The sequence below is a fragment of the Apus apus genome, chromosome 5, assembly GCF_020740795.1.
Source record: "Apus apus isolate bApuApu2 chromosome 5, bApuApu2.pri.cur, whole genome shotgun sequence".
NCBI lineage: Eukaryota > Metazoa > Chordata > Aves > Apodiformes > Apodidae > Apus > Apus apus.
In genome coordinates, this window is record NC_067286.1 from 19,370,532 (window position 1) to 19,395,493 (window position 24,962).

At 41.6% G+C, this 24,962-nt stretch overlaps 1 protein-coding gene across 6 annotated transcripts in view; it reads left to right on the plus strand.

Moving 5' to 3' along the window:
* LRP5 (LDL receptor related protein 5) overlaps positions 1 to 24,962 on the plus strand; it is a 170,337-nt gene that overhangs the window by 80,892 nt on the left and 64,483 nt on the right. For 5 of the 6 annotated variants that reach the window (XM_051620242.1, XM_051620243.1, XM_051620246.1 and 2 more), the window contains exons 6-8: positions 2,861 to 3,257; positions 3,730 to 3,901; positions 5,588 to 5,698. In XM_051620242.1, the coding sequence (XP_051476202.1) occupies positions 2,861 to 3,257; positions 3,730 to 3,901; positions 5,588 to 5,698 (680 nt within the window). The remainder of the gene's footprint in view (positions 1 to 2,860; positions 3,258 to 3,729; positions 3,902 to 5,587; positions 5,699 to 24,962) is intronic. The other variant, XM_051620244.1, reaches the window with a different exon arrangement.

Consider the following 24,962-nt stretch of genomic DNA (forward strand, 5'->3'; position numbering starts at 1 on the left):
AGTAGGGCCTTTTGGAGATTTTTCCTATAAAAACACTGTTTTGTTGTGGACAATCTATACCATTGAAGGTAATATGGAGGTATTACTAATCCATATATAATATTACCTGGGTTCCTTTTTATTCCTACTGTTGTCAAGCCAACATGCTTTGGACAAATTAGCGTCTGGTGATTCTATGAGTTCTTTGGAGATGGTAGTGTTGGGAAAAAACATGTTTAATACTAAGACCCTTGGAACTTGATACCAGTTAAGTACTACTGACAAAATGTCAACACAGGTAAGTTAATGAAACAAAAGAAGATCTGAAAGCCTTTCTATTTGAACAGTATCAATAAAAATACCATTTTTAACACTACATAGATCAGTTTTGAATACAACCCTTTTAATATTTTGAAGGTACTCTTTTTGCTTGAAGTTAATTTTCTCCATATTGTCTTGGATTTGACCTGTTTTCAAAGCCAGAGATATCAGTGTAGCCCCAAGTCTACTGTTCCTGGGGTAATCACTGGTGTAGAGAGCGAGAAAAGCATCATAGACCATGGACTGCTTTCGTTCCCAGACAGCTTTTAGTGGTCAGAGTGAACTAAAACACAGAACAGAATTACTTTCTATTACTCCTCTCTATCCTGAGCTGTGCCTCGGTACCAGTTAACTCTGAAGCAGATCAAAGTCCTTCATTGGCAGCCAATATTTCTTTTTCATCTGGAGTGTAATTGGCCACAGAGCCTGTATATCCCTGACTCCAAAATCCTAGGAGACAGCTTTAATGCTGCCCTGATGCTTTTTGCTCTGGGTAGGACCATTATCCCCATCTGCCATGTACAGCACATTTGTAATTTCCTGTCCATTCAGACAGGTCCCAGGGCCACTGCATGGACTATCTTGTTTAATTTGCTCAAAGGCCTGTTCTTGTTCAGGGCCTCATGCAAAATAATTTTTCTTTCAGGTTGCTTCATAAAGAGGTCTCACAATGTAGCTGTATTGGGTAATGTGCATTCTCCAAAAAAACATCATGCCTACAGAAGGCTTGTGTCCTCAAACCTAGGAAGGCTTGTGGCACTCATCTTGCCACTTAAGTCCCAGTTACTGGATCTCTCTGGCAGGTCCCTTGACCTTGCTTCTCTTTATGGCAAAAAGGGATTCCAATAGAAAGTGGATTACTTTCCTACCTTTCTCAAAGACTCCTCTGCATTACCTTATGCAATTATGTCATCGATATACTACAGATAGTGTGGAGCTCCACCCTTCTCCAGTGCAGTGTGGATCAGTCCATGGCATGTAGTCAGGCTGTGCCTCCACCCCTGGCACAGTCAATTCAAAGTGTACTGGAAAGCAAATTAGGATGTGCACTTTGCTGCTACCAGAGTAGATAAAAATGCATCAACAATGTCAGTAGTGACATACCATTTAGCTGCCTTGGACTCCAGTGCATATTGATGTTCCAGCATGTCCAGCACAGCAGCACTCAACCGTAGCACTCAACTCCATTCAGGCCATGGTCATCCACAGTTAATCTCTGTTCTCCATCAGGCTTCTGCATTGGCCTTTTAAGACTGTTGAAGGGTGAGTGAATCTCCTTGGCTCTTTAATTGACAAATCAGGTTATGTATGGGGAGTAGGGAGTCTCTTTTGGTATGGTATTTCCAATGATGTACTGTCATAGAAGTAGTTGGTACCTGCTGTTCTTCCACCCTTGTCAAGTCTACCACAGAAGGGTCATCTGAAAGGCTTGCCAAGGTAGATAGCTGCTAATGCCCTTGGTCTCCACACCTGCTATACCAAAGGTCCACTTACACCCTTTCAGGTCTTCAAAATACCCTTTCCAGAGAAAGTCTATACCATGGAGCATGTGGGCCAGTCACTGTGTGCTTGTCCTCCAGTCATTCCCAGTTAGGCTTATTTCAGCCTCCAGTACAGTCAGTTCTTGAGACCTCCTGTGACGCCAGAGATGATAATGGAGTCTGACCCTTGATCATTTGATGGTAAGGTGCACTGTGCACCAGAATCTACCAGGGCTGTGCACCTGTGGTCCTGTTGTGCCAAGCCGTTGAATCCACACTGTCCAGTAAACTTCTCCACCTGGCTGGAGGCCAACAGCAGCAGCAAATAAAGTGGCAATGTTCCTGTGCAAATTTTTAACAGTGAACCTCAAAAATTAACCTTAAAAATTAACTACCTGTGGAATATATTCAGGCAAAGCAATAACAATATCAGACATTAGTAATATCCGATACTAATAGTCGTTCCCAGGGTCTCCAGACTCTGGCAAGGTGAACATACCAGAGAAAGGAGCAGAATAATTTTTCATAATAACAAGACTCTTAAAGTAGTCCCATGAGTGCTCAGGCATATTCTTTACCCAGCTCATCCCAGCATAAATCATTGTCCAACAGAAATGGTAAAATAACATAGATGGGAGATAGGACTGCCAACAGGAACCTAAAATAGTAGTCCAGAAAGGCAAGATAAAACAACATGCCACACAGAGATGGAATGAAGAAAAGAATTTTGGTTTAATTTCCAGCCTTCTGATGATTTTTCAAGTTCTTATTTATTTATTTATTTTGTTTTAAATTCAAGCTCCATGTTGAGCGCAGATTTATTCTGTCTTGTTTAGTGGTCAGGGTGGACCAGAACACAGAACAGAATTACTCTTTTTATTACTCCCCCACTCTCCCAGGAGAGGATAAAACGGGTCTCCCTGCTTAGATAAGTCTATATTTCAGTAAAAGTTTGATGTCCTTAAGTTAAGGAAATCTCTTCATTATAGTGACAGTGGCAGGTCACAATCTGCTGTGCTGTTCTGAAGGGTTCACATCAATAGGAAAGGAAATGATACCATGAATGGTTTTCTCCCCAGGTGCTGAAGAAGTCTTGCTGCTTGCTAGAAGGACTGACTTGAGGAGGATTTCCCTGGACATGCCGGATTTCACTGACATCATTCTGCAGATAGACAATATTAGACATGCAATTGCTATAGACTACGATCCTGTGGAAGGCTACATCTACTGGACTGATGATGATGTTCGGGCAATTAGTCGGGCCTACCTTGATGGTTCTGGAGCACAGACTCTGGTAACTACAGAAATCAACCATCCAGATGGTATTGCTGTGGATTGGGTGGCAAGGAACCTGTACTGGACTGATACTGGAACAGACCGCATTGAAGTGACCCGATTAAATGGGACATCAAGAAGGATCCTTATCTCAGAAAACCTAGATGAACCTCGAGCAATAGTGCTCAATCCTGTAATGGGGTATGTTTTGTGCTTATTGATAGCCTTGTGATAGGTCTTCGGACCCAGTTTACAGTCTCCAGAAACTGAAAATCTGCAAATGACATTACACAATATGTGTATTGTCAAATGTTCTGGAAATAACTGGCTTTCCCTTGCTTCACACCTTTGATATTGTGAATTTAAAAGGTGATTTCTATAAAGACTGTGTTCTTCAATGAATCTATGCATTGTGTGTTTGGTTGATTTTTCTTTTCTCTGTGTTCTTCAGTGTTATCATAGCTAAGGAAGAATTAGGCCATTGCACATTTTCAGTAGTTTATTTAATGCTCAAACTTTATATTGTTATCACTGGTTGCAGTTCGAGTTGGCTTGTTTGCTGCAGTTGAGGAAGCAGGAAGTTCATAACTGCTTTCAAAAGCAGGACAGATCTTGCCCCTTTTGTGTCTTGCATAGTACATGTCTTGACTGTTTCCCCTCTGTTTTTTTACAGCTACATGTATTGGACGGACTGGGGTGAAAGTCCGAAAATAGAATGTGCTTATTTGGATGGCTCAGAAAGGCGAGTTCTGGTGAATACATCCCTAGGTTGGCCTAATGGCTTGGCACTGGATTTTGAAAAAGACAAGCTTTACTGGGGAGATGCAAAAACAGATAAAATCGAGGTGAGTAATAGAGCCATTGTTGTTTGCATTCTTAGAAAACAAGTGCTGTTCTCATGTGCCACTTCATGTCTTGGAAACATTTATCCATTTTTTGAGGAGTCTGTTGTTTCATTAATATTAACATATTTAGCATAATGATGTATTGTAGAAGACAGGAAACACAGTCATATGGTTCAGAAAACTTTTGCAATGAATGTTGTTTATTATGTTTACATTGCTGCAAGTGTAATTTAATTGATTTAAATCTCAGTTTTTACCTTAGGCTTTTGCAACAAATGTGTCACTCAGCTACAACCTCTCTAAAAGATATTTTAACTTGTCTGTGGGGCTTGGATCTAGTGTCTAAAATTGCTGCATGTGAAAGACCTGGTGCAAAGTTCTTGTACGGAAGAAGGTGGATGTGGGGCCCTATAGAGCGCTTTCGGGTCATTAATGATTAAACCTCTTACAGGACCTTAATGATTATGTGGTGTCCAGATGCAGGTACAAGAAGTAATTTTTAATGTACCATCTGCATTGAAAATAATGTAGGCATTCTGCCTCTGAATTTGAGGAGGTGAAATCCTCTTCACAATGTTTTGTAAACATTATGACAATATTTCGTATTTCTTAATTGTTGAAAAAATGTCAGATAGAACATGGTGTGATTCCTATATGCCCCCCTTTCTATGGGAAGAATTTTCTTAAAAATTAAAAAAATACGTGTCTTTGTGTTGCTCAAACACTAGACAAAGTTGGACAAATTATCCACTCATTTGTTATGATGTTCTTTCAGGAGTAAGGCAATGAATTGTCTCTGGAGATTCACTGCTGTAAATTTAAAATATGGTCAAACCGGATATCTGTACTGCTCTAGTAGTGAACATTGACAATTGCACTGGGGAAGGCCTAAGATGTTCAAGAGACATTCTCCTAAAGGAGGTGCCTTTTTTCCCATTGTTTTTGCATTAGCATCACATGATTAAATCTTAATCTAAAAGAATAATTTTGCTGCCACAGAAGCAAAACAAGTGTTAGATATCGATGTAGAGAACTGAATCCCAAAGTAGTTTTGCTCAGATCAGCTGATAAATTACTGAAAGAGAATGAAGGTTTGGGACAAGGTTTTTTGCAGGTTCTGGGCATCTACTAATGATATTCTGAGGTTTCAGTGAATTATTAAGAACAATATTCAGCTGAGAGGAAATTCAGCAAATGGATAGAGCTTGATGATATTGTGATGTAGAAAGGTACATAGCTTTTGTGTAATCTAGGAATACTGATCAACAGCCATTTTATAGATTTGTAGTGGTTATGTTCATGGAGTTGCTGATGTAGTAGTGGGCTTATTTGCATCAGTGTGTCCATTTATTTTGAGACAGCTGGGTAGATGGATAGAGTATAGCCAGACATTGTGAAGAAGTCTCAAACAATTGCTTAAGACCCCCTTGTGTTCCCCATCACCCTTAATGCTTAGTTTCTAAATAAAGTAGGTGTTTAAGAAGTGCATCTGGTTACTGGCCACTTGTGCTCACATTTCCAAGAAGAAAAAAATGGATTTTTGTCCTGGTTTGAGCCAGGATGAAGCCAATTTTCTTTTTACTGATTTTTTTTTCCCCCCACCCCTTTAATAAGCTCCCTTTTAACTAGCAGCAAGTCTTCCAGCTAGTGGACTGATAACACTGGAATGTTTATGTTACTGCTTAGATACCAGGAATGCTTTGTTCTGTGGCCTCAGATGCTGAAGGAGCAGAAGAGTCGTATCTGCAGCCTTCCTGTAGAGAGGAGTGGACTAGACGGACAGCAACATTGACCAAAGTATTCCATTTCATATATCTACGTAAGCTTTATATAAAGTCAGGGATCATGGAAGTCAAGATCCTTCCTGCTTCTTCTTCCCTTCTCTTCCATCCATGGCCGGCATCTGGGGAGGACTCCATCTGTGCATCACTGTTGATCCCTAGGCTCGTGCAATTCCTGACCCTCACAACTCTCCCCTCAGCTCCTGTCTGCTCTGTCACTCTCTCCAGCGGCAGCACTTTGGGACATTTTGGAACTGCTCCCAGCTCAGGAGATGATGTGAGAGTTACTGGGGTGGGGGGAGGCAATAGGGTTTTGCACATTTACACTATAAGGCACTGAAGACAGCAATACTGTTTGGTTTGGTGTCAAAGTCTAGGAAAATAAGAGAAGCCAAAATAAAGGCTTTTTATTACCTCAGTTTTGCTTATTATACTTACTTTTTGTGGTTCTCTTCTGTTTACAAAAATAGAGAAAAAAGGGTGGTTCACTCAGTCTTGCAAACAGAGGATGTATTCTTTACATGAAGTGGGTTGTGATATTGATTCCCATATATTGTACAATCTCATTTTAATTGGTAGCACAAACAGTTAAATCTCCATGCTCCTAGCAGTGGATTCCCACGTTTTCTTTGAGTAAAACAGGTGTAAATATCCTCTTCCCCCACTCCTTTATTATTCTTTTTACACTTTTTCTCTTTATGTGTAGACTTGACTTTTGTTAGCTTTCATGAAGAGACTCCTGAGGCTGTATTTTCAAATATCTGAATAGGCCCATTTAGGATATGATGGGGAAAAAAAACAAGTGTGTTTGCCCGCAGTCCTGAACCATGAAGTGAAGGGGTCTGTTGTGGTCTTTTCTGGATTGCCATGAATTAAAACAGCCCTGGCATGTTATCACTAGAAAAGGATTTTAGATGTCTATTGCAGACCTTCCATTAGAGAGCAAATACTCAGTTTCCGTTTTGGAAGACATGCCAGACATGTTTGTATATTTTCCTCACTTGGGAAAAGGCTGTGTGACTTAAGCAGTCACTGACACAGCTCAGGTACTGGCCAGTTGAGACTGGTCTCTGATAGAGCTTCTTTTCATTAATACTTATCTACAAGCTGAAAAAAATGTACTAAGTAAATATTTTAGAATAGAAGCAAATTGTTACCATGTATTTCACATTGATTCAGGAGCTTGCTGGACTCAGAGCCTTAAACTAGATATGAAGGGAAAGAGGGATAATACCAGGCTTCCCTGTGACAAACTGTGGGATGATGCCAAGGTTAGGGGGACAGGCTGCTAACAAGGGCTGTCACTCAGCCTGTTAGTCAGAGGTGTGCTGGATACACTGGAGCACACTTGAAGTCTTATGGAAATTAGCAAGGGGCTCCTGATGTAATATGAGCCAACAGGGAAGCACTGGAGAAATACCTCAAAAGATTTCCAGCTGGTAGGTCAGCTTTGTCTGGGGCCCAACTTAAATAGCTCTATGCAAACACACGTAGCATGAGGAATAAACAAGAAGTAAAGAGACGCATACATGACTGCAGGGCTATGGTCTTATAGATGTCATGGAGACACGGTAGGGTGCCTCCTATGACTGGAGTGTTGGAATGGAAGGTTGCACACTCTTTAGGAAAGACAGGCAGGTGAGACAAGGTGGAGGTGTCCCCTTCCACTTAAATGACCAACTGGAGTGCATGGAGCTCCACCACAGTATGGATGAGGAGCTGACTTGAGAGCTTATGGGTCAGGATTGAAGGGAGGGCACGGACAGGGGACATTGTAATGGGGGTCTGCTACAGGCCATCTGACCAGGAAGACTGAGCGGATGAGGCTCTTTATAGACAGGTGGGAGTAGCCTCATGTTCACAAGCCCTCGTCCTCCTGGGGGACATCAACCACCCCAATATCTGTTGGAGGGACAACACAGCAGGGCATAAGCAAGCCAGGAGATTCCTTGAATGTTTTGATGATAACTTCCTACTCCAAGTAATAGGACAGCCAACAAGAAAAGGTGCTATGCTGAATCCTGTTCTCACGAGTGAGAGGCTGGTGGGAAGCGTGAAGCTCAAGGGCAGCTTTGGCTGCAATGACCATGAAATGGTGGAATTCAAGATCCTTAAGGCAGCGAAGAGGGCACACAGCAAGCACACTACCCTGGGCTTACGGAAAGTAGACACTGGCCTCTTCAGTGACCTGCTTGGTAGAGTACCATGGAATAAAGCCGTGGAGGGAAAAGGAGGCCAAGAAAGCTGGTTAATAAGCAAGGATCACATCCTCCAAGCTCAGGAGCAATGCATCCCAACAAAGTGGAAGTCAAGCAAAAATGCCAGGGGCCCTGTTTGGAGGAACAAAGAGCTCCTGGACAAACTCACGCACAAAAAGGAGACCTTCAGCAGGTGGAAGCAAGAACAGGTAGCCTGTGAGGAATGGAGATAAATTGTCTAAGCAGCCAGGGATAAGGTTAGGAAAGCTAAAGCCCTGGTAGAATTGAATCTGGCCAGGGACATCAAAGGCAACAATAAAAGCTTCTATAGGTATGTTGGTGATAAAAGGAGGACTATGGAAAATGTGGAGCCTCTCTGAAAGGAAATAGGAGACCTGGTCATGCAGGATATGGAGAATGCTGAGGGACTCAATGACTTTTTTGCCTCAGTCTTCACCAGCAAGTGCTCAAACCACACTGCCCAAGTCACGGGAGGCAAAGGAAGGGACTGGGAGAATGAAGGATCACTCACGGTAAGGGTAGATCAGATCTGAGACCATCTAAAGGTCCTGAAGGTGCACAAGTTCATGGGACCTAATGAGATACATCTGTGGGTCCTGAGGGAACTGGCAGATGAAGTTGGTAAGCCACTACCCATCATGTTTTAGAAATCATGGCTATCTGATGAAGTTCTCACTGACTGGAAAAGGGGAAACAACCCCCATTTTTAAAAAGGGAGAAAAGGAAGACCAGGGGAACTAAAGGCCAGCCAGTGTCACCTCTGTGGCCAGCAAGATTATGGAGCAGATCCTCCTGGAGGCTCTGCTAAGGCACTTGGAAAATAAGGAAAGAGATTGGTGACAGCCAGCAAGGCTTCACTAAGGGCAAATCATGCCTGACAAATTTGGTGGCCTTCTATGATGGGGTCACTGCATTGGTGAATAAGGAAGAACAACTGATGTAATCTGCCTGGACTTGTGCAAAGCATGTGACACTGCCCTGCATGGCATCCTTGTCGCTGAATTGGAGAGACATGGACTTGATGGATGGAGCACTCGATGGATAAAGAACAGGCTGGATGGTGGCAGTCAGCTCAATCACCAAGCGGAGATCACTGAGCAGTGGTGTTCCTCAGGGTTCAGTATTGAGCCTGGTGCTGATTAATGTTGTTGTTGGTGGCATCGGTGGTGAGATTAAGCACACCCTCAGCAAGTTTCCTGATGACACCAAGCTGTGTGGTGTGGTCGAAACAGTGGAGTGAATGGATGCCAGAAGAGGGACCTTCACAGGCCTGGGAGGTGGGCTCGTGCAAACTGCATGAAGTTCAGTAAGACCAAGTGCAAGGTCCTGCACTTGAGTCAGGACAAACCCAAGCATAAATATAAGCTTGGTAGAAAATAGATCTAAAACAGTCTGGAGGAGGACCTGGGGGTGGTGGTTGACAGGAAACTCAGCTAGAGCCTGCAATGTGCACTTGCAACCCAGAAAGCCGACTATGTCCTAGGCTGCCTAAAAAAAAGCGTGGCCAGCAAGTCAAGAGAGGTGAGTCTCCCCCTCCACTCTATTCTCATGAGACCCCCCCTGAAGTTCTGTGTCCAGTTCTGGAGTCTGCAATATAAGAAGAGCGTGGAACTGTTCTAGCAAGTCCAGAGGAGGACTACCTCTCCTGTGAAGACAGGCTGAGAGACCTGGGGTTGTTCAGCTTAAGAGAAGAGAAGGCTCTGGGGAGACCTTATAGCAGCCTCCTGGTACCTGAAAGGGACCTACAGGAAAGCTGGGTGTGACTTTTTACAAGGCTTTGTAGTAAGAGGACAACAGGACAACAATTTCAAACTGAAAGAGTGTAGATTTAGATTAGATACTAGGAAGAAATCATTACTGTGAGGGTGCTGAGATATTGACACTGGTTGTCCAGAGTACTTGTGGGTGCCCCCATCTCTAGAAGTCTTCAAGGCCAGGCTGGGTAATGCTTTGAGCAACCAGATTTAGTGGGAGGAGTCCCTATCCATGCAGGGGGGTTGGAAGTAGATGATCCTTCCAACCTAAACCTTTCTATGAATCTATTATTTATTGTTCATCTTGCTATATTTGTAACCTAACAGTAATTTCCTGCAATATTTATGTTTTTGAGAGGTTCTTTCAATAACCTGTATTTTCCCAGTAAGCTATAGTTTCTGCTACTCTGCTTGCCCCAGTGCACGTGAAACCACACTTCATGGTGTATGAGGTGAGGCATTTCCACTCTTACTTGTGTTGAAGTTGTTCAGCATAAACTTATTCTCTCATGCATGTGTTCAGTTGCCAAGAGCTTGCCAACGCAGCTGGTGTCTCAGTGATTTCTTCTGTATGTGTAAGTATGTCTGCTGCATACTAGCTGATTGCAAGACAAGAATACATTTTTATATTTTATATAAACTATAAACTTATATTTTATATAAACTATAGTTGACCTAGCTAAGTATTGGGATTTTTCTTTTTCCCAATAAGTACCTTGAAGCATGTTACTGGACAGAATCATAGGATCATAGAATCATTAAGGTTGGAAGGGACCTTAAAGATCATCTAGTTCCAACGCGCCTGCCATGAGCAGGTAACCCTACCACTAGACCAGGTTGCACAAAACCTCGTCGAACCTCCGGGGATGGGTCATCAATAGCCTCCCTGGGCAACCCATTCCAGTTCCTCACCACCCTTGTAGTGAAGGATTTCTTCCTCATATCTAACCTAGATCTCCCCTTTCTCAGTTTAAAACCATTACCTCTTGTCCTATCACTATCTTCTCTGATGAAAAGTCCCTCCCCAGCTTTTCTGTAGGACCCCTTCAAGTACTGGAAGGCCGCTATAGGTCTCCCCAGAGCCTTCTCGTCTCTAGGCTGAACAGCCCCAATTATCTCAGCCTGTCTTCATAGCAGAGGTGCTCCTAGCCTTTGATCATCTTGGTGGCCCTTCTATGGATCCTCTCCAGCAGGTCCATATCTTTCTAGTGCTGAGGGCACCAGAACTGTACTCAGACCCGACTCAGGTGGGGTCTGACCAGAGCAGAGTAGAGGTGCAGAATCACCTCCCTGGCCCTGCTGGCCATGCTTCTTTGGAAGCAGCCCAGGATGCAGTTGGCCCTCTGGGCTGCGAGGGCACCCTGGCAGCTCATGTCAAGCTTCTCATCTGCTACCACTCCCAAGTCCTTTTCCTCAGGACTGCTCTCTAGCCATTCACCCCCCAGCCTGTATTTGTGCCTGGGGTTGTGCCAACCCAGGTGCAGGACCTTGCTCTTGGCCTTGTTGAATTTCATGAGGTTGGCATTGGCCCTCCTCTCCAGCCTGTCAGGGTCCCTCTGGATGACATCACTTCCCTCTGGGGTGTCAGTCAAACCACACAGCTTGGTATCATCAGCATACTTGCTGAGGATACACTCAATCCCACTGTCCATGTGTCCAACAAAGATGTTAAACAGCACTGGTCCCAATACTGACACCCTGAAGAACACCACTCATCACCTGCCTCCTCTTGGACATTGAGCCATTGATCACAACTCTCTGGGTGCAGCCATCCAGACAATTTCTTATCTGCCAAGTGGTCCATCTGTCAAATCCATGCCCTGTCAGTTTGGAGGCCAGGATGTCATGTGGGACAGTGTCAAACACCTTGCACAAATCCAGGTAGATGACGTCAGTTGCTCTTCCACCATCCGCCATCTCTGTAATCTTGTTGTAGAAGGCCACCAGATTGGTCAGGCATGACTTGCCCTTAATGAGGCCATGTTGGCTGTCACCAATCACCTCTTTATTTTTCATGTGCCTTAGCAGACTTTCCAGGAGGATCTGCTCCATGATCTTGCCAGGCACAAAGGTGAGACTGACTGTCCTTTAGTTTCCTGGGTCTTTGTTCCCTTTTTTCCAATCAGCAGGAACCTCACCAGACTGCCATGTTTGTTAACACCTAAAACCAACATTAAAAAAAAAACAACAAGAGAAACAACATTCAGATTTACGTCAAGCGCTCCTGGATGAGGAAGACTTCAACCAACTGAAGGGCACCTACTCAGTGCAGAAAGTGGTATTCTGTAGCTGCAGTCAAATCACTAGGCATGTGGATCACTACGTGCTGTCTTGTGTGCGTTGAAGATGAGAGGCCAAAGATTTGTTAGATGGTAATGGAAAGGGACAGGGGCTGGGCCCGTGTTTTGCTCTGCATTGGAGCAGTTGAACGTTAAGGTGCATCACTTAATGCTCATCACCTTCAGAGCAATTATTTTCTCTTGGGCTTTTTGCAGTGCTGTCACCTGACAGTTTTCTCACCAAAAAACTGCAATCCTAGATTTCCTGAAGCAACTGGCAATTTTCCAGACACAAAAGGTCTTCAAAGGCATAAGGTAAAGAGAAAATTCCTGTCTCCACTCTTTTCCACTCTCCAAGTACTTTGACCTGCCTCAGAGTGTCACAGCTCTTGTATTGTGTAGATACTGCAAAACAGAATAAACTGAAACCATTATCTATACTACTGTGCATGGCTGGACTTAAAGCCTGTCGTGGAAGAAGTAGTATTAAGACCGATGCCAAATAATGTAAAAAATTAACTATGTAGGCTTTTCTGTAGCTTTCTGATGAACTGCTTTTAGATGCCAGTTGTTTTAATCACAAAGCATGCTTCCATATAGGAAAAACCTGCTTTCCATATAGGAAAAAACAAGTGTAAATATAGCTTGTGCATATCTGCTTGGTATTCTTCTCTGGTTTCTGGTCATTTAGATCTGCAGGGAGTCATCTTACTCTCCCTGGGAAGGCCTGTTAGTATACAAAGTTTTTAAACAGTCACTGAACTTTATACAGCCAAAGACATCTGTCCTATTTGTGCTGGACCTCACATTTGAAATATACTGTAAATGTCTTTGGTTTGATTTGTTTGTTAATTTCTTTTGGAGGTGCTTTTATTTGCTTTCAGTAACCTTCCTATACCAGGAGAGTATGTTCTTGTTTGTGCATGTAAAATTTCACAGGTGAGAACGGCAGTTACCCTTTCCTGGCAAAAACCCTTTTCTAGCCTTCCCAACTGCAGCATTCAGCTGCAACACAAAAGAGCCCAGTCACTTTGCAAGCAGTTTGCATCCTGAAGAGACCATTTGGCAAGGCTTATCAAAATTTTGTGTGACAGGAGCCTATGGGGCTTTTGCTGCAAATTTGGCACCCTGTGGTAGCATTGTTCCCAGCTTTTAAATTTTTTTTTATTATTTTTTTAAATTAGTTTGGCAAAGCATACAACATGGAAAAATGTATAGCAAATTTTGGGTCATGTCTGTCGAAATAATGTATTTGTCTGCATGGCTTCAACTGTGAGTAAGGGCCATGGATTAATCCCTCCAAACTCTGGATTTTACTGACAGAAAAGGTACTTTCCAGGAATGACCAACAGATTAATAAGGAATATAGGGTTCCAGCAGGGAGAGAAGCAAAGGCCTGATAGCATCCACGTGTAGAGTTTCCTAATCCTCCTTAAGAGCAATTTTGTGGTTAGCCAAGTTTTCCAATGTATTGTTTCTTCAGCATTTGCTTAAATTACCTAGGTATAATTGCATAATGAGCAGGTCCCTGTTACTATGTATGCATTTTAATTTGTACAATGTTCTTGGAATAAATGTTATGCAGGCTATCCCTTCTAGCAGCTTCCTCTTGTCCACCAGCCCTTCCCCTCTATTAACAAATGTCCTTCATTTGTCTTTGCAGAAGGCTTATAATTATGTACAGTAATTCTTTGAATGTTTGTAGGGTATTTAAATCTGAAGTGTAAGTCAGCACCAAATGACAATCCTGGAATTCACTGAAAAATTTCTTCAAGATGCAGTTATGTGAGAAGGCCTTGAAATTTAAAGAAACAATTGTTATAGTTTGTTGTTGATTACATTCTGCGTAAATAGTATAAAATGACATTTGGAACAATTTTCTACCTAAATGGGAGTAGGCTTTGCAGAAGTTAATTGTACTAGGGAGAAAAATTAAAAACTAAACTAATTTAGGGCTGCTTTTTCTAAACAAGTTAAACTGCACTTCACATATTACACTTTATTTTCCAGTTGTTTGACCTATAAAAAAAATATATTTAATTTAGACATGAAATATTTTCTCATTATCAATAGATTTGTGTGTGTGTGTGTTTTTGCACTGATGTTTTTCACCAAATAATTAAAAAGACTATGTAGTAGTAACAAACTACTTGATAGGTATTCTGAACTGGCAAATCTCATAGAGAGAGCAATCAATTTAAACTTACTGCGAAATGCCAATTAGGTATAAAAAACTCAAAGTATATTTTTTCTAGTTTATATTAATGTAGTTAATCACCATATGGCATATTTATATTAATACATGAGAACAGAAAAGTGAAATGGATATAGAAATAAGAATATCTCCTTGATCTAAAGATTAGATATCAGTCTAGGTAGACAGCTGCAGTAATAAAATCAGTTAAATTGATGATGGTGAGGGAGTCTTAATTTCAGTGATTTTTTTGAAACATCTCAATGGCGTTTGATTTGATTTAGAACTGTGACAGAAAGTGCCGAGTAGTGTAGTTATATTGAAGTTTAAACTGTGGTCCCTAGAGGAAGTTTACATATACACTATCCTATACTTTTTTCTTCTGATACATTTGCAAATGTATCATTTCTAGATGCAAGTACTACATATCTAAAGTGATACATACTATATTATATGGACATATAATATGTTAGTGTTGAATAGCACATCAGCATTGGGCTTGCAAACTGGATATACATTTCTGATGTTCATGTAGCCCTGTTCAGCAGCATATTCCTGCAACCAGGGCAGCTCCTTTGAATGCTGCTGTTAGTGCTACTTGTAGTTTTTCCTCTTGCAGTGCACTGCTCTTCTGCCTAGCATTAAGTTATTACTGGGGGAGTGACATGTACATGTTTGTGGCCATTGGGTATGTTTTTTTTGTTGGAGGTTGTGTATGTGGTTTGTGAGTGTTATATGCCACTGTGTTTTTATTAGTTTTAAATAGTTGCTAGGCCTTTGTATTGCTATGTGTTTTGCTTGAAGAACCAGCAAGCTCAAATGCTGTTGTTGAGGATGGTTTTTTTTGTTTTACTTGAAGGGAACTGCTCAGCAAACACTATCACATGAGAGCTGTATTTGTAGCAGGACCCAATGACCTGGTATATAACTGTCTTTTAAGGTTCTGAAGGGGAATAATCTATATTAGTGAGCTTGTGACTGAATTTTTACCAGCAGCCAGTCATTGTAGAATGGATACAAGGAATCATTTGGAGGAAGGACTATCTTCAAATGTTGTTACAGGGTTCTGGCAGTTCTTGGACTTCGTTAAGACTGATGAAAATTAGTAATGATTACTTTATCCAGAGGGACATTGATGGGATGGAACACAGGCTTTCTGGGAGGGAAGCCATCTGAAATCTTTTACTTCAGTGCTTTAATGGTGACAGTTATGAGTATCTGTGGAGCGCTGCAAATAAAACAGATTCTCACTAATTCTTACGAAATTCTAGAGCGCCTGACAGGGTTTCTTCTGTAAAAAGGGGATGTGCACCTTTAGGAAGAAAAAAACCTGGCAGCCAGGGAAAAAGGGTCTTTTATTCTCCTGTCAGGAATCCTCACTCTTTCATCTGCCTGTTGGCTGTGTTCTGCTTGCAACATTGGACTCATCAACGGATTTGGAATTAAGAATAAGCACCTCAGTTCAGACTGGCTGGAATGTTAGTGGAGTCTCAACTTCCTCTGCTGAAATAATTTTGAGTTTTCTGCTCAGGCATATTTGGAGTTGTATTTCTTAACTGGTTTCCTACTATAAAAATTATGTTATAACCTTGTACATGCCTGTAATGGGAAACAGAGACTGCTGAGATTACAATGATCTGTAATATTCAGCGGGTCAGACCACTGAGTGATTTCAGATGCTAATCGTTTCTTATTAATTTAAACTCTTCTGGCTGTGTTACGTGTTTCTAAACTCTGAATACTGTTCAGTCGATATATCTCACACTAGGAGACTTAACACTTTCTGGAACACAGAAACGTAGCCAGCTTCTACCTGCCAGCACGCCATGTCCATATCCTGTTTGGGAGCCTAGAGCCTTCTAGCTCCAATCTTCTAATTATAAGATCCGGTTGTCTGTATTTTTCTTACTGCTTAATTAGGATTTTCAATACTTTACACCTTGTACCACATGAGCTCTTTTTACTTCTGAGAGGACTGCTACCAAGTGTGGGAGCTGCTGAATAAAGTCAGACCAGGTTCATAAAATGAGGTGCATTGCCTTAGATCAGAACATGTGTGTCCCACCTTTCTGCCCTAAGCTATGTAGTAAGGAAGTGTTCACAGAGCAGAGTGACTTGTTGACCCAATGGAAGAAGATAAACTTACCAAGATTAATTACAGCCTGTCCCTTTTCAGTGTTTTGAGTTAGCTACCAGGTGAACTTGTATCTAATCCCTGAGCAAGAGAAGGGTATGACAGTGTTAAAGAGGAAAGTGTTTGATATAAGGTACACATCTGAACTTTGGCAAGTTCCATCCTGTGTTTAGTAGTGTTCTTAGTGTTCTTAATTTTCCATCCTCAGCAGTCTTGAGGAAAAATTCTTCTGGATGGGATGGGGAGTGCCCTCCACAGGTGAATGATGAGCTAGCCTTAATTAGTCTTGTCTTTATCATCTTTTGGCTGAAATATGGCAGCCCAACAGACAAGTGTGTGGAGGCTTCAGTCCTCAAGACAAATGCCTTGGACAAAAAACATTGTGTCATGTGTCCTCAGCACCATGTTCTGCCATGAGCACATTCTTATTTCTTGAAACTGAGATTACCTAGATAATTTCAAATCAAGTTCAAGACTCCTTTTCTTGTCTTCATGGACCAGGTTATGTATATGGAAAAGGCAGCTAGACTTGTGAAGTGAAGACTGCTGTATAGGGTACTATTAAGTTTAAATAGATTTTTTTCTTATGGGTTCTGTTGAGATACTGGATTAACCTCCCCTCTTCCCCCTTTTTCCTAATTTCCAGTAACTAAATACATCAGGAAGTTCAGTACTCTCTGTTCCAAGTGCAAGGTTGACCTTGCCTTTTAGCATCTTAACTAACAAGAAATGTTCATCTGTAAAGAAGGAGAGCAAAACCAGCCTTGCAGCAAACTTCCTTGTCAGTCATAGCATGAGCTTCTTGTCCCAGCCACAGGATACAGAAGTATCCATGATGTGGCCTGTGTTAGACATGCCACTTAATGCACTAGTAGAAAACTCTCAAATAATTATTTGGATACTCTTGATTAGGGATTCCCCCAGACTTTTGTATGCCTGGTTTGGTACTGTATTCATTAGCTTAAAAGTGAAAAAAACCACAAATACTGGTAGCAGCCCATTTAAATACTCGTTTGGATCTTTCCAGAATGAAATCTGTACCAGTATGAACTTATTTTAATCTACAACCATTTATGATTTATTAGGGTTGCTGTATAGTCATAAAGACCTCTAAGTCTTGTTGATTTTCCAGGGGCTATGTTGTTTTGTACTTTTTTTAAAAGGGATTAGTTAAAAACCAAGCAACTGACAGGCAACTTCTAAATCTGATCTTTGTGGAGCACTCAGGAGCAACATCTGTGTGTGCAGCTTTTGCTGTATTTATCAAGAGGAAATCCTGAGGTTGTATTAAACTACAAAGTTGAAGAATTATTTGAGTTTTACATGCTTGAGACTCTCATTTCTCCCTAAAGAATTATTTCAGGATATCTGATATCAAATCACTGTGTTCTGCTTACTAGGGAGAGAATTGTGCTTTACTTCCCTTGCTGGGAACAACTTCCTTTATTTAAAAGAAGGCTTTTGTATTCACTAGTATGAAGGCTTCTGTACCTATGAAGTGTGGAAATGGGCCTCCCTTTATGAGAACCTGATGTTTTTTCTGGCACAGAATAAGTATGGTCCAGTTGCTGACAAAAAGGTGACTCCTTGGAAGTTGGAAACTTGGGAGTTTCTTTGTCAGACTAACAGGTAGGATAGTTAAGAGTTTTTAACTTAGTAATCTTCTCAAAGTTACTTACTATTCCTCTTTTTGCTTATGTTTTCTTACTTCCTCCTGTTCTCTTCCAAGAATAATACTTAACTTTGCCATACAGCTTACCCGTGACAGAGATGGTGATTTGTGCTGCCCAGGAGTTCTGACTCCATGAATATTGTCTTATTATCAGTGTTGAGAGAGACTTGTTTCTCTGATACTTTGAGGATAGTTGTGGCAATGTGTACAGTGTATGCCATCAGGTAGGTCTGTTTGTCACTGTAGTTTGGGAACCAACTTTTCACTGGGAAAAAGTCCTTCCCTCTGCTCTTATTTTCCTGTTGTTGTTTTGAAAGGAAAGTATTGGAGATACTTGACCTTTTAGTGTCTGGAACTCTCCATGTATGTAATCCTTTGAACCCACTGGGGAGGACACTGCACCCTTCTTGAGTTTTGTGCCACAAGCACAAATTCTAGCTGCTTTTTATTTCAGCTTCTTTGGGTTTTTTTTTAAGGTTTCTGCATTGGTGATGGTATTTCATAGCACCATAGAAGATAATGTTGGAAAGCTGCAGCTGGATTATCTCAAGCAACAGTGGGAGAGCAGGTGGTGGTACCATGTGTACCTATCGGCAGAAATTTTTGCAGCTTTTCATTGTGAAAGAAATGTGAACCTGGGTTCTGTTATAAACAGGAGACCTGATGTGATGGGCTGGCCTGGTGGGGTTCCCACGTTTCTAAAGAATGCACATTAAAATAGAGTTGTAGAACTTTTTGTGTCATGTCTTATTAGTGAAATTCTGAAAGCTCTCAGTACCATATCATCTGGCCCTAACAAGAAAGAAATCTAGCAGACATACATGACAGCCACCACCAGTCTACCTTAGGTCTCCCAAGATTGCCTGCAGCAGTGGGAAATTTTTCTGATAAATGTCGGCAGTGTAGATTAGACCAAAACTTTTGGTCTATTTAGCTTTTCTAAAAATTCTTCAGTGCACTGATAGCATAGCAGTCACTCAAAGGAAGACTTCCTTTGCCTGGCTTGATTGACCAGAATCATTCTGTGGGAAAGGATGCTAACTTACTCTAAACTGAAAGTGACCCTTGCCTTTTTATGAGCAATAAAGACATAATAGAGGCCCTGTTAGGGTTCAGTGGAACCCCCATAGTCATCTTCACACTTCATTGGCAGAAATGGCTTTCACTTGAACTTGCATTTGACAAGTGTCTTCTGTCTCTTTCTCATTCAGAAGGGTCCTTCAAAGCTAAGTAATTTAAATGCTCTCACCCTTCACTTCTTTTCCTCCTTCCCCCACACTTGCTTAAATTGCAGGGCAACTGGTATTCAATGTTAATGAGTAAAAATGTGTTTGTTTCCTAAGGTCACTTTTTTTTGTTCCCACAGGAAAGTTTCTTAAAAAAAAATTCCTCTTTTTCATGCTCTCCAGCACCAGCTTCATAAAGGAAAAGCTGGGGGAGAAAAGTGTTTCTGTTACATTACAGTTTCTTTCCCTCCCCTTCTTTTTTTTTTTTTTTTTTTTTTTTTTTCATCAGGCTGGACTTTTTGAAATGAAACACAAATCAGGTCTCTGGAATAAAAGGTTGTGAGTATGCCTTGTGGCATTTGAAATGAGACTATTCTCTGCCTGAATGACTATAAATAGAAAGCATATTTCTCAGTTCAGACTCCCTGCAAAGAAGAGCCCTTCCCAGTTAAAGGGTGACTTTTTGAAAGAAACCTAGTTCCTTGTGCTGAATTTAATTGCTCCAGGAATTCTCCTTGCAGCTTCAATAAAAAGGCATTAGTCTTTGATTTATTTCTTCTTTTAAAGGTGGAATCCTCTGTCATAAATGTATATTCTTAGTCATGAAGCCAGATATACCAGTCTTGTCTATGCAGAGTTGTATGTAAAAAAAAGTCTGAGCATAGAACAAATGTTTTTCTCTGCAATTTTTGTGTTTGAAAGCTTTCTTTTTTATCTCTGGGCCCGCTGTTGGCTCTCTTTTTATCTGGTGTTCGTTCTTCAGTTGGACAGTTAAATTAGCAGCACTCAGGTTTTGTTTTTATTTTTTAGGGATTGAGGAACAGAATGGGAATTATGATTTATTTTTATAACACAGTTGTGTTGACACTAAGAACCCCAATAACTTACTATTGTAGCTCTGCAGACAATTTGTTTGGCTGTTAAAAAATGCTCATAAATCTCCCGTGTTATGCAGTTATGCAAATTCTATGCAATATTTTTTCTTCTGCCTCTTCTTTTCAGAAGAAATGTAGTACTAAAGAAAGGAGGAAAACCTTTGCATTTGTGAGTTGGCAGTGTTAAAGATCCTGGCACTTGAGCTGTCCAATCGGCTTTTCCACTTTTTTGCTTTTTATTTTTATTTTCCCTTTTTTTATTTTTCCCTCTCTTTTTCTTCCCCCTTCCCCTTTTCCCCTTCTAACACAGTGGTGGTTTGTGTGGTGTTATTTTGAAAGGTACTTCAAATTTTCTCCTTAGATCTTTTGTTTCACATATTTTCCTGCCTTCAAAAAACTAGCAAGGGCAGCCTTAATTAGTCTTATTTTTCATGTCATAGTTTTTGAAGAATGGGTCTACAGCTTCCTTGTATTGTTCTTTCCATTACTGATGGATTCCTAGTTATGTGGGTTGTGAGTTTTTTGTTTGTTCAACAGAGGACTTAAAAGGTTGAGAAATAGCCACCTTAATGTTTTTAGCCTGCGCATGGTTTGCAGTATTTTTTCACATTAGTGCTAATGTAAAAATGAGAGCAACAGCAAACGGACAGGAAATAAACAGAGTAGTATGAGGTTGCTGATCATATTTCTAATTTAAGTGGCAAAAAGCAGAAAAAGAAATGTGTTCTTCAGCAAGCCCAGAAAACCAGGTTTTAAGAGGTCACCAAGCAGGCTAAGGAGAGAAGAGATTCTACAATATTTAATTTCTTTCCAGTTTTCTGAATTGTAATTTTCTTAGCCTAAATAGTAATGGTCACTATCCCTCTTAACAGGATTTTCCGTATTTGGGAAAAATTAATAACAAACTTTATAGAAAAATGTATCCAAGTTGGTCATTTTCTTCTCTTGATGCTGACTACTGGGACATTTTGATTATCCTTGTCATTCTACATTGTGTGCTGATTTCTGTCTAGGATGCACCACATATTTTCCTTCTCTTTTTCCTATCCTTTCATTGAGTGACTGACTTCATCTGCGACGGGCTCCTGCTGTCCTTTGCATTTGCAGCTAGCATAGGTATTTCTGTAGCCTTTTCCCTTTCCCTCAGGAGCCTCTTGTGAGCCATTGTATGAGCCCGTTGGGCTCTGAGGCCTTTAAGAAAGCTGGGGAGGGACTTTCTACAAGGGCATGTAGTGATAGGACAAGGAGTAATGGCTTTAAACTGAAAGAGGGCAGATTTAGATGAGACATAAATTCTTTACTGTGAGGGTGGTGAGACACTGGCATGAGTCCTTGTAGCAATCTTGGTGTAATTCACTTTGCGTGTGGCATGCTGTGATGAGTCATCTTCAGTGCAACTAGTGACAGCTCAGTATAGAGAAATATATTTGAATTTAAGAGGACTCTGTTTTCATAAATGGTTTTGAGATTGAAGTTTATGAACCATTTGATGAGTTGGTGATTTTAAGGAGCGTGTGGCAAAAATAGTTCTCTGCTTTCCACTGATAAATGGTGCCATCATATAGCAGCACAGGATAATACACATATTCCCTGTTTTCATTGCATAACTGTTTCTGAGCACTGAATTTGCTGGTGCAGATTCATACTCACTGGAAATAATACAACTACCTGAGTCTGTTGTCAGAACAGAATATTAATGGGTGGAACATTATTAAATCAAATTTTTAATAATGCTTAAAGAGAAGCTACACCCAGCACCTGAATGTAGAGCCAGTACTACCTGCATGTAGCAACATGAAGGAGAACCTTGACTGAAAGCATAGACATGCATGTCTTAGTTGAAGTGCAAGTGAAATATTTGTCATTAAAAAGAGAATTGCTTGGGTTTGTTTGCACAGCTCCCACAAAAATAATGTCAATGGACATAAAATTTTTGCTAGTCCAGACTGATACAAGAGTTGTAATTTGCCCTGCTAATTCCTACTCTAAAATGGCAAGGCCCACACTAAGGTGTGATATTACGTTAGTGATTTGGAAATAGTGGGCAAAGAATCATGAACAATTACTGCTAGGTTCCATGGGAAATCTGGGAGAGAACAGAGGTCAGAACCAGGACATTCTGAAGATTGTTCTCAAGTAGTAATTACAGAAGTCCTGGGCTTATGCGATATAAAGGCTGCTTGCATTCTGATGACCCAGCAGAGGGTTAGTAAGGCACGTCCTTAGGTTTGCTTCTCCAGGAAGATACTGTATTTTGCAGCAACTTTTTGAGAGCATCCTGTGGGGCAGTGAAACAGAAATACTTTCCTTTTAGAGAAGGGTTAAACTATGTGCCACCTATTTCTAGAAAGTTGAAGAGCTCTTGTAAGTAGGAAGCATACTTTCCCTTCATGTTACAAATAATTAAATTGAGACATTTTTCAGTTAAGTGAACTGCCTGGAGGAGATTAGATTTGGGACTCAGGCCACATCTAAGAGTTTAGAGGTTTAGGAGTGTGGAAGAAGTCCATGCCCCCCAGCATATGCTAGAGTTGAGAAGGTAATTTTCTCAAAGAACTTACGTTATCCAGAGAGCACCAGCGCTCCTTCCTTCAGTATGAGATGTTCTTCTGCTTGGGGGTGTTTTTGGCAGAGTTGCAGTGGGAAAGTCTTCCAGCATAAAGTAGATCCCCAGGATTCTTGCACTGACTAGAGCTTATACTACAAGACCTTGGATTCCGTGTTTCAGTATCATGTGCCCCTGCAGTGGAGGAAGGCTAGTGTTTTCCAGCTTGTTGAAGCCTTACTAATTTAAGATTCGTAAAATGCTGCATAAACGCAAGCTTACTGATGCCAGAAAATGGGGAGATTCAAGGCATCTTTGTGGAGTGCCACTGCCTCTCCTTTGTCCTCTTCCATCCCTATTGTTTGTCTTATGGCTTAATGTGAATCTGCCTTTAAGGATTCAGTTGTAGACCAAATGACAAAATTGTTCTTGGGACATGCATTTGCCTTTCATCTTATTTTATCAGCAAACTTCTGGCATGGCCATACAGGCAGAAAAAGGTATGTCATCTTCTGCTTTTCTTTGACAACTTCTATTCATGGCATTTGGAATGTGGGTCTAGAGGCTTTGTATAGTGCCTATGCATCACAGAATCATAGAATCATCAGAGAATGGTTTGAATTGGAAGGGACCTTAAAAGAACATCTAGTTCCAACCCCCCTGCATGGGCAGGGACACCTCCCGCTAGATCAGGTTGCTCAGAGGTGCATCGAACCTGGCCTTGAACAATTCCAGGGATGAAGCTTCCACAACTTCCCTGGGCAACCTGTTCCAGTGGCTCACCACCCTAACACTAAAGAATTACTTTCTAATGTCTAGCCTAAATCTACCCTCTTCCAGTTTTATTCCATTACCCCTTGTCCTCTCACTCCAAGCCCTTGTAAAAAGTCCCTCCTGAGCTTTCCCGTAGGCCCCCTTCAGATACTGGAAGGCCACTATGAAGTCTCCCTGGAGCCTTCTCTTCTGCAGGCTGAAAAACCCCAACTCTGATCCTATCTTCATAGGAGAGGTGCTCCAACCCTTGGATCATCTTTGTGGCCTGGACTTTCCCCAGGAGTTCCATGTCTACTTATGTTGGGGGCCCCAGAACTGGACACAGTACTCCAGGTTGGGATCTCATGAGAGCAGAGTAGAGAGGGAGAATCACCTCCCTTGACCTGCTGGCTGTGCTTCTTTTGAGTCAGTCTCTCTGGATGGCATTCCTGCCCTCCACTGTGTCAACCTCACCGCACAATTTGGTGTTGTTGGCAGACTTGCTGAAAGTGCACTCAATTCCACTGTCCATGTTACCAAAAAAGATGTTAAATAGCACCAGTCTGTGTACTGATCCTTGAGGAACACCACTCGTGACAGATCTCCATCTGAATGGACATTGAGCCGTTGATCACAACTATTTGTGACCATCGTGACCATCCCGCCAGCTCCTTACCCAACAAGTGGTCCATCCACTACATCTGTATCGTTCCAGTTTCAGTACTAGGATATCATGCGGGACAGTATCAAAAGCTTTGCACAGGTGCAGGTAGATGTCCTTGTTTGCTCTTCCTTTGTTTATTGATACCATGACCCCATTGTAGAAGGCTGTGAAATCAGGCAGGATTTGCCCTTGGTGAAGTCATGTTGTCAGTCACCAATCACCCCTTTGTTTTCCACATGCCTTAGCAAATCCTTCAGAAGGAGCTGCTCCACAATTTTGCCAGGCACAGAAGTGAGAATGACTAGTATGTAGTTCCCTTAGTCTTCTTTTTTTCTGTTCTTGAAAAGGGGAGTTAGGTTTCCCCTTTTCCAGTCAGAGGGAATTTTGCCAGTCTGCCAAGACTTCACAAATATGATGGACATAGGCTTTGCAACTCCATCAGCCATTTCCTTCAGGAGTTCTGGATGAATCCCATCAGGTCCCATGGACTTGTACACCTTTAGATGGTCACAATCCTGCTCTTCTCCTACAGTAGGGAGATCTCCCTTTTCACAGTCCACACCTTTGCCTTCTCCTAACTTGGATGGTGTGACCAGACCCTTTTCTGGTGACAACTGAGGCCAGGCTTCCTGGCACTCCTGCCTCCTGTCTGCTTCATTGGGAAACGTGGCTCCTGGGCATGGAGGAAGTGATCCTTGAATATGGACCAGCTTTTCTGGGCTCCCCTCCATGTCTTTGTCCCACAGTACCCTGCCAAGCAGATCCTTGAAGAGACCAAAGTCTGCTTTCTTGACATCAAGGGTATTGAGCTTGCTTTGCTCCTTCCTTGCTGCCCTAAGGATCCCCAATTCAACCATGTTGTGGTCACTACAGCCTAGTCTCCCAATAAGTTTTAAATCCTCAACCAGCTCACCTTTTCTTGTTAGTTCCTCTACCATTTGGAGGAGGAAGTTGTCATTAATGGA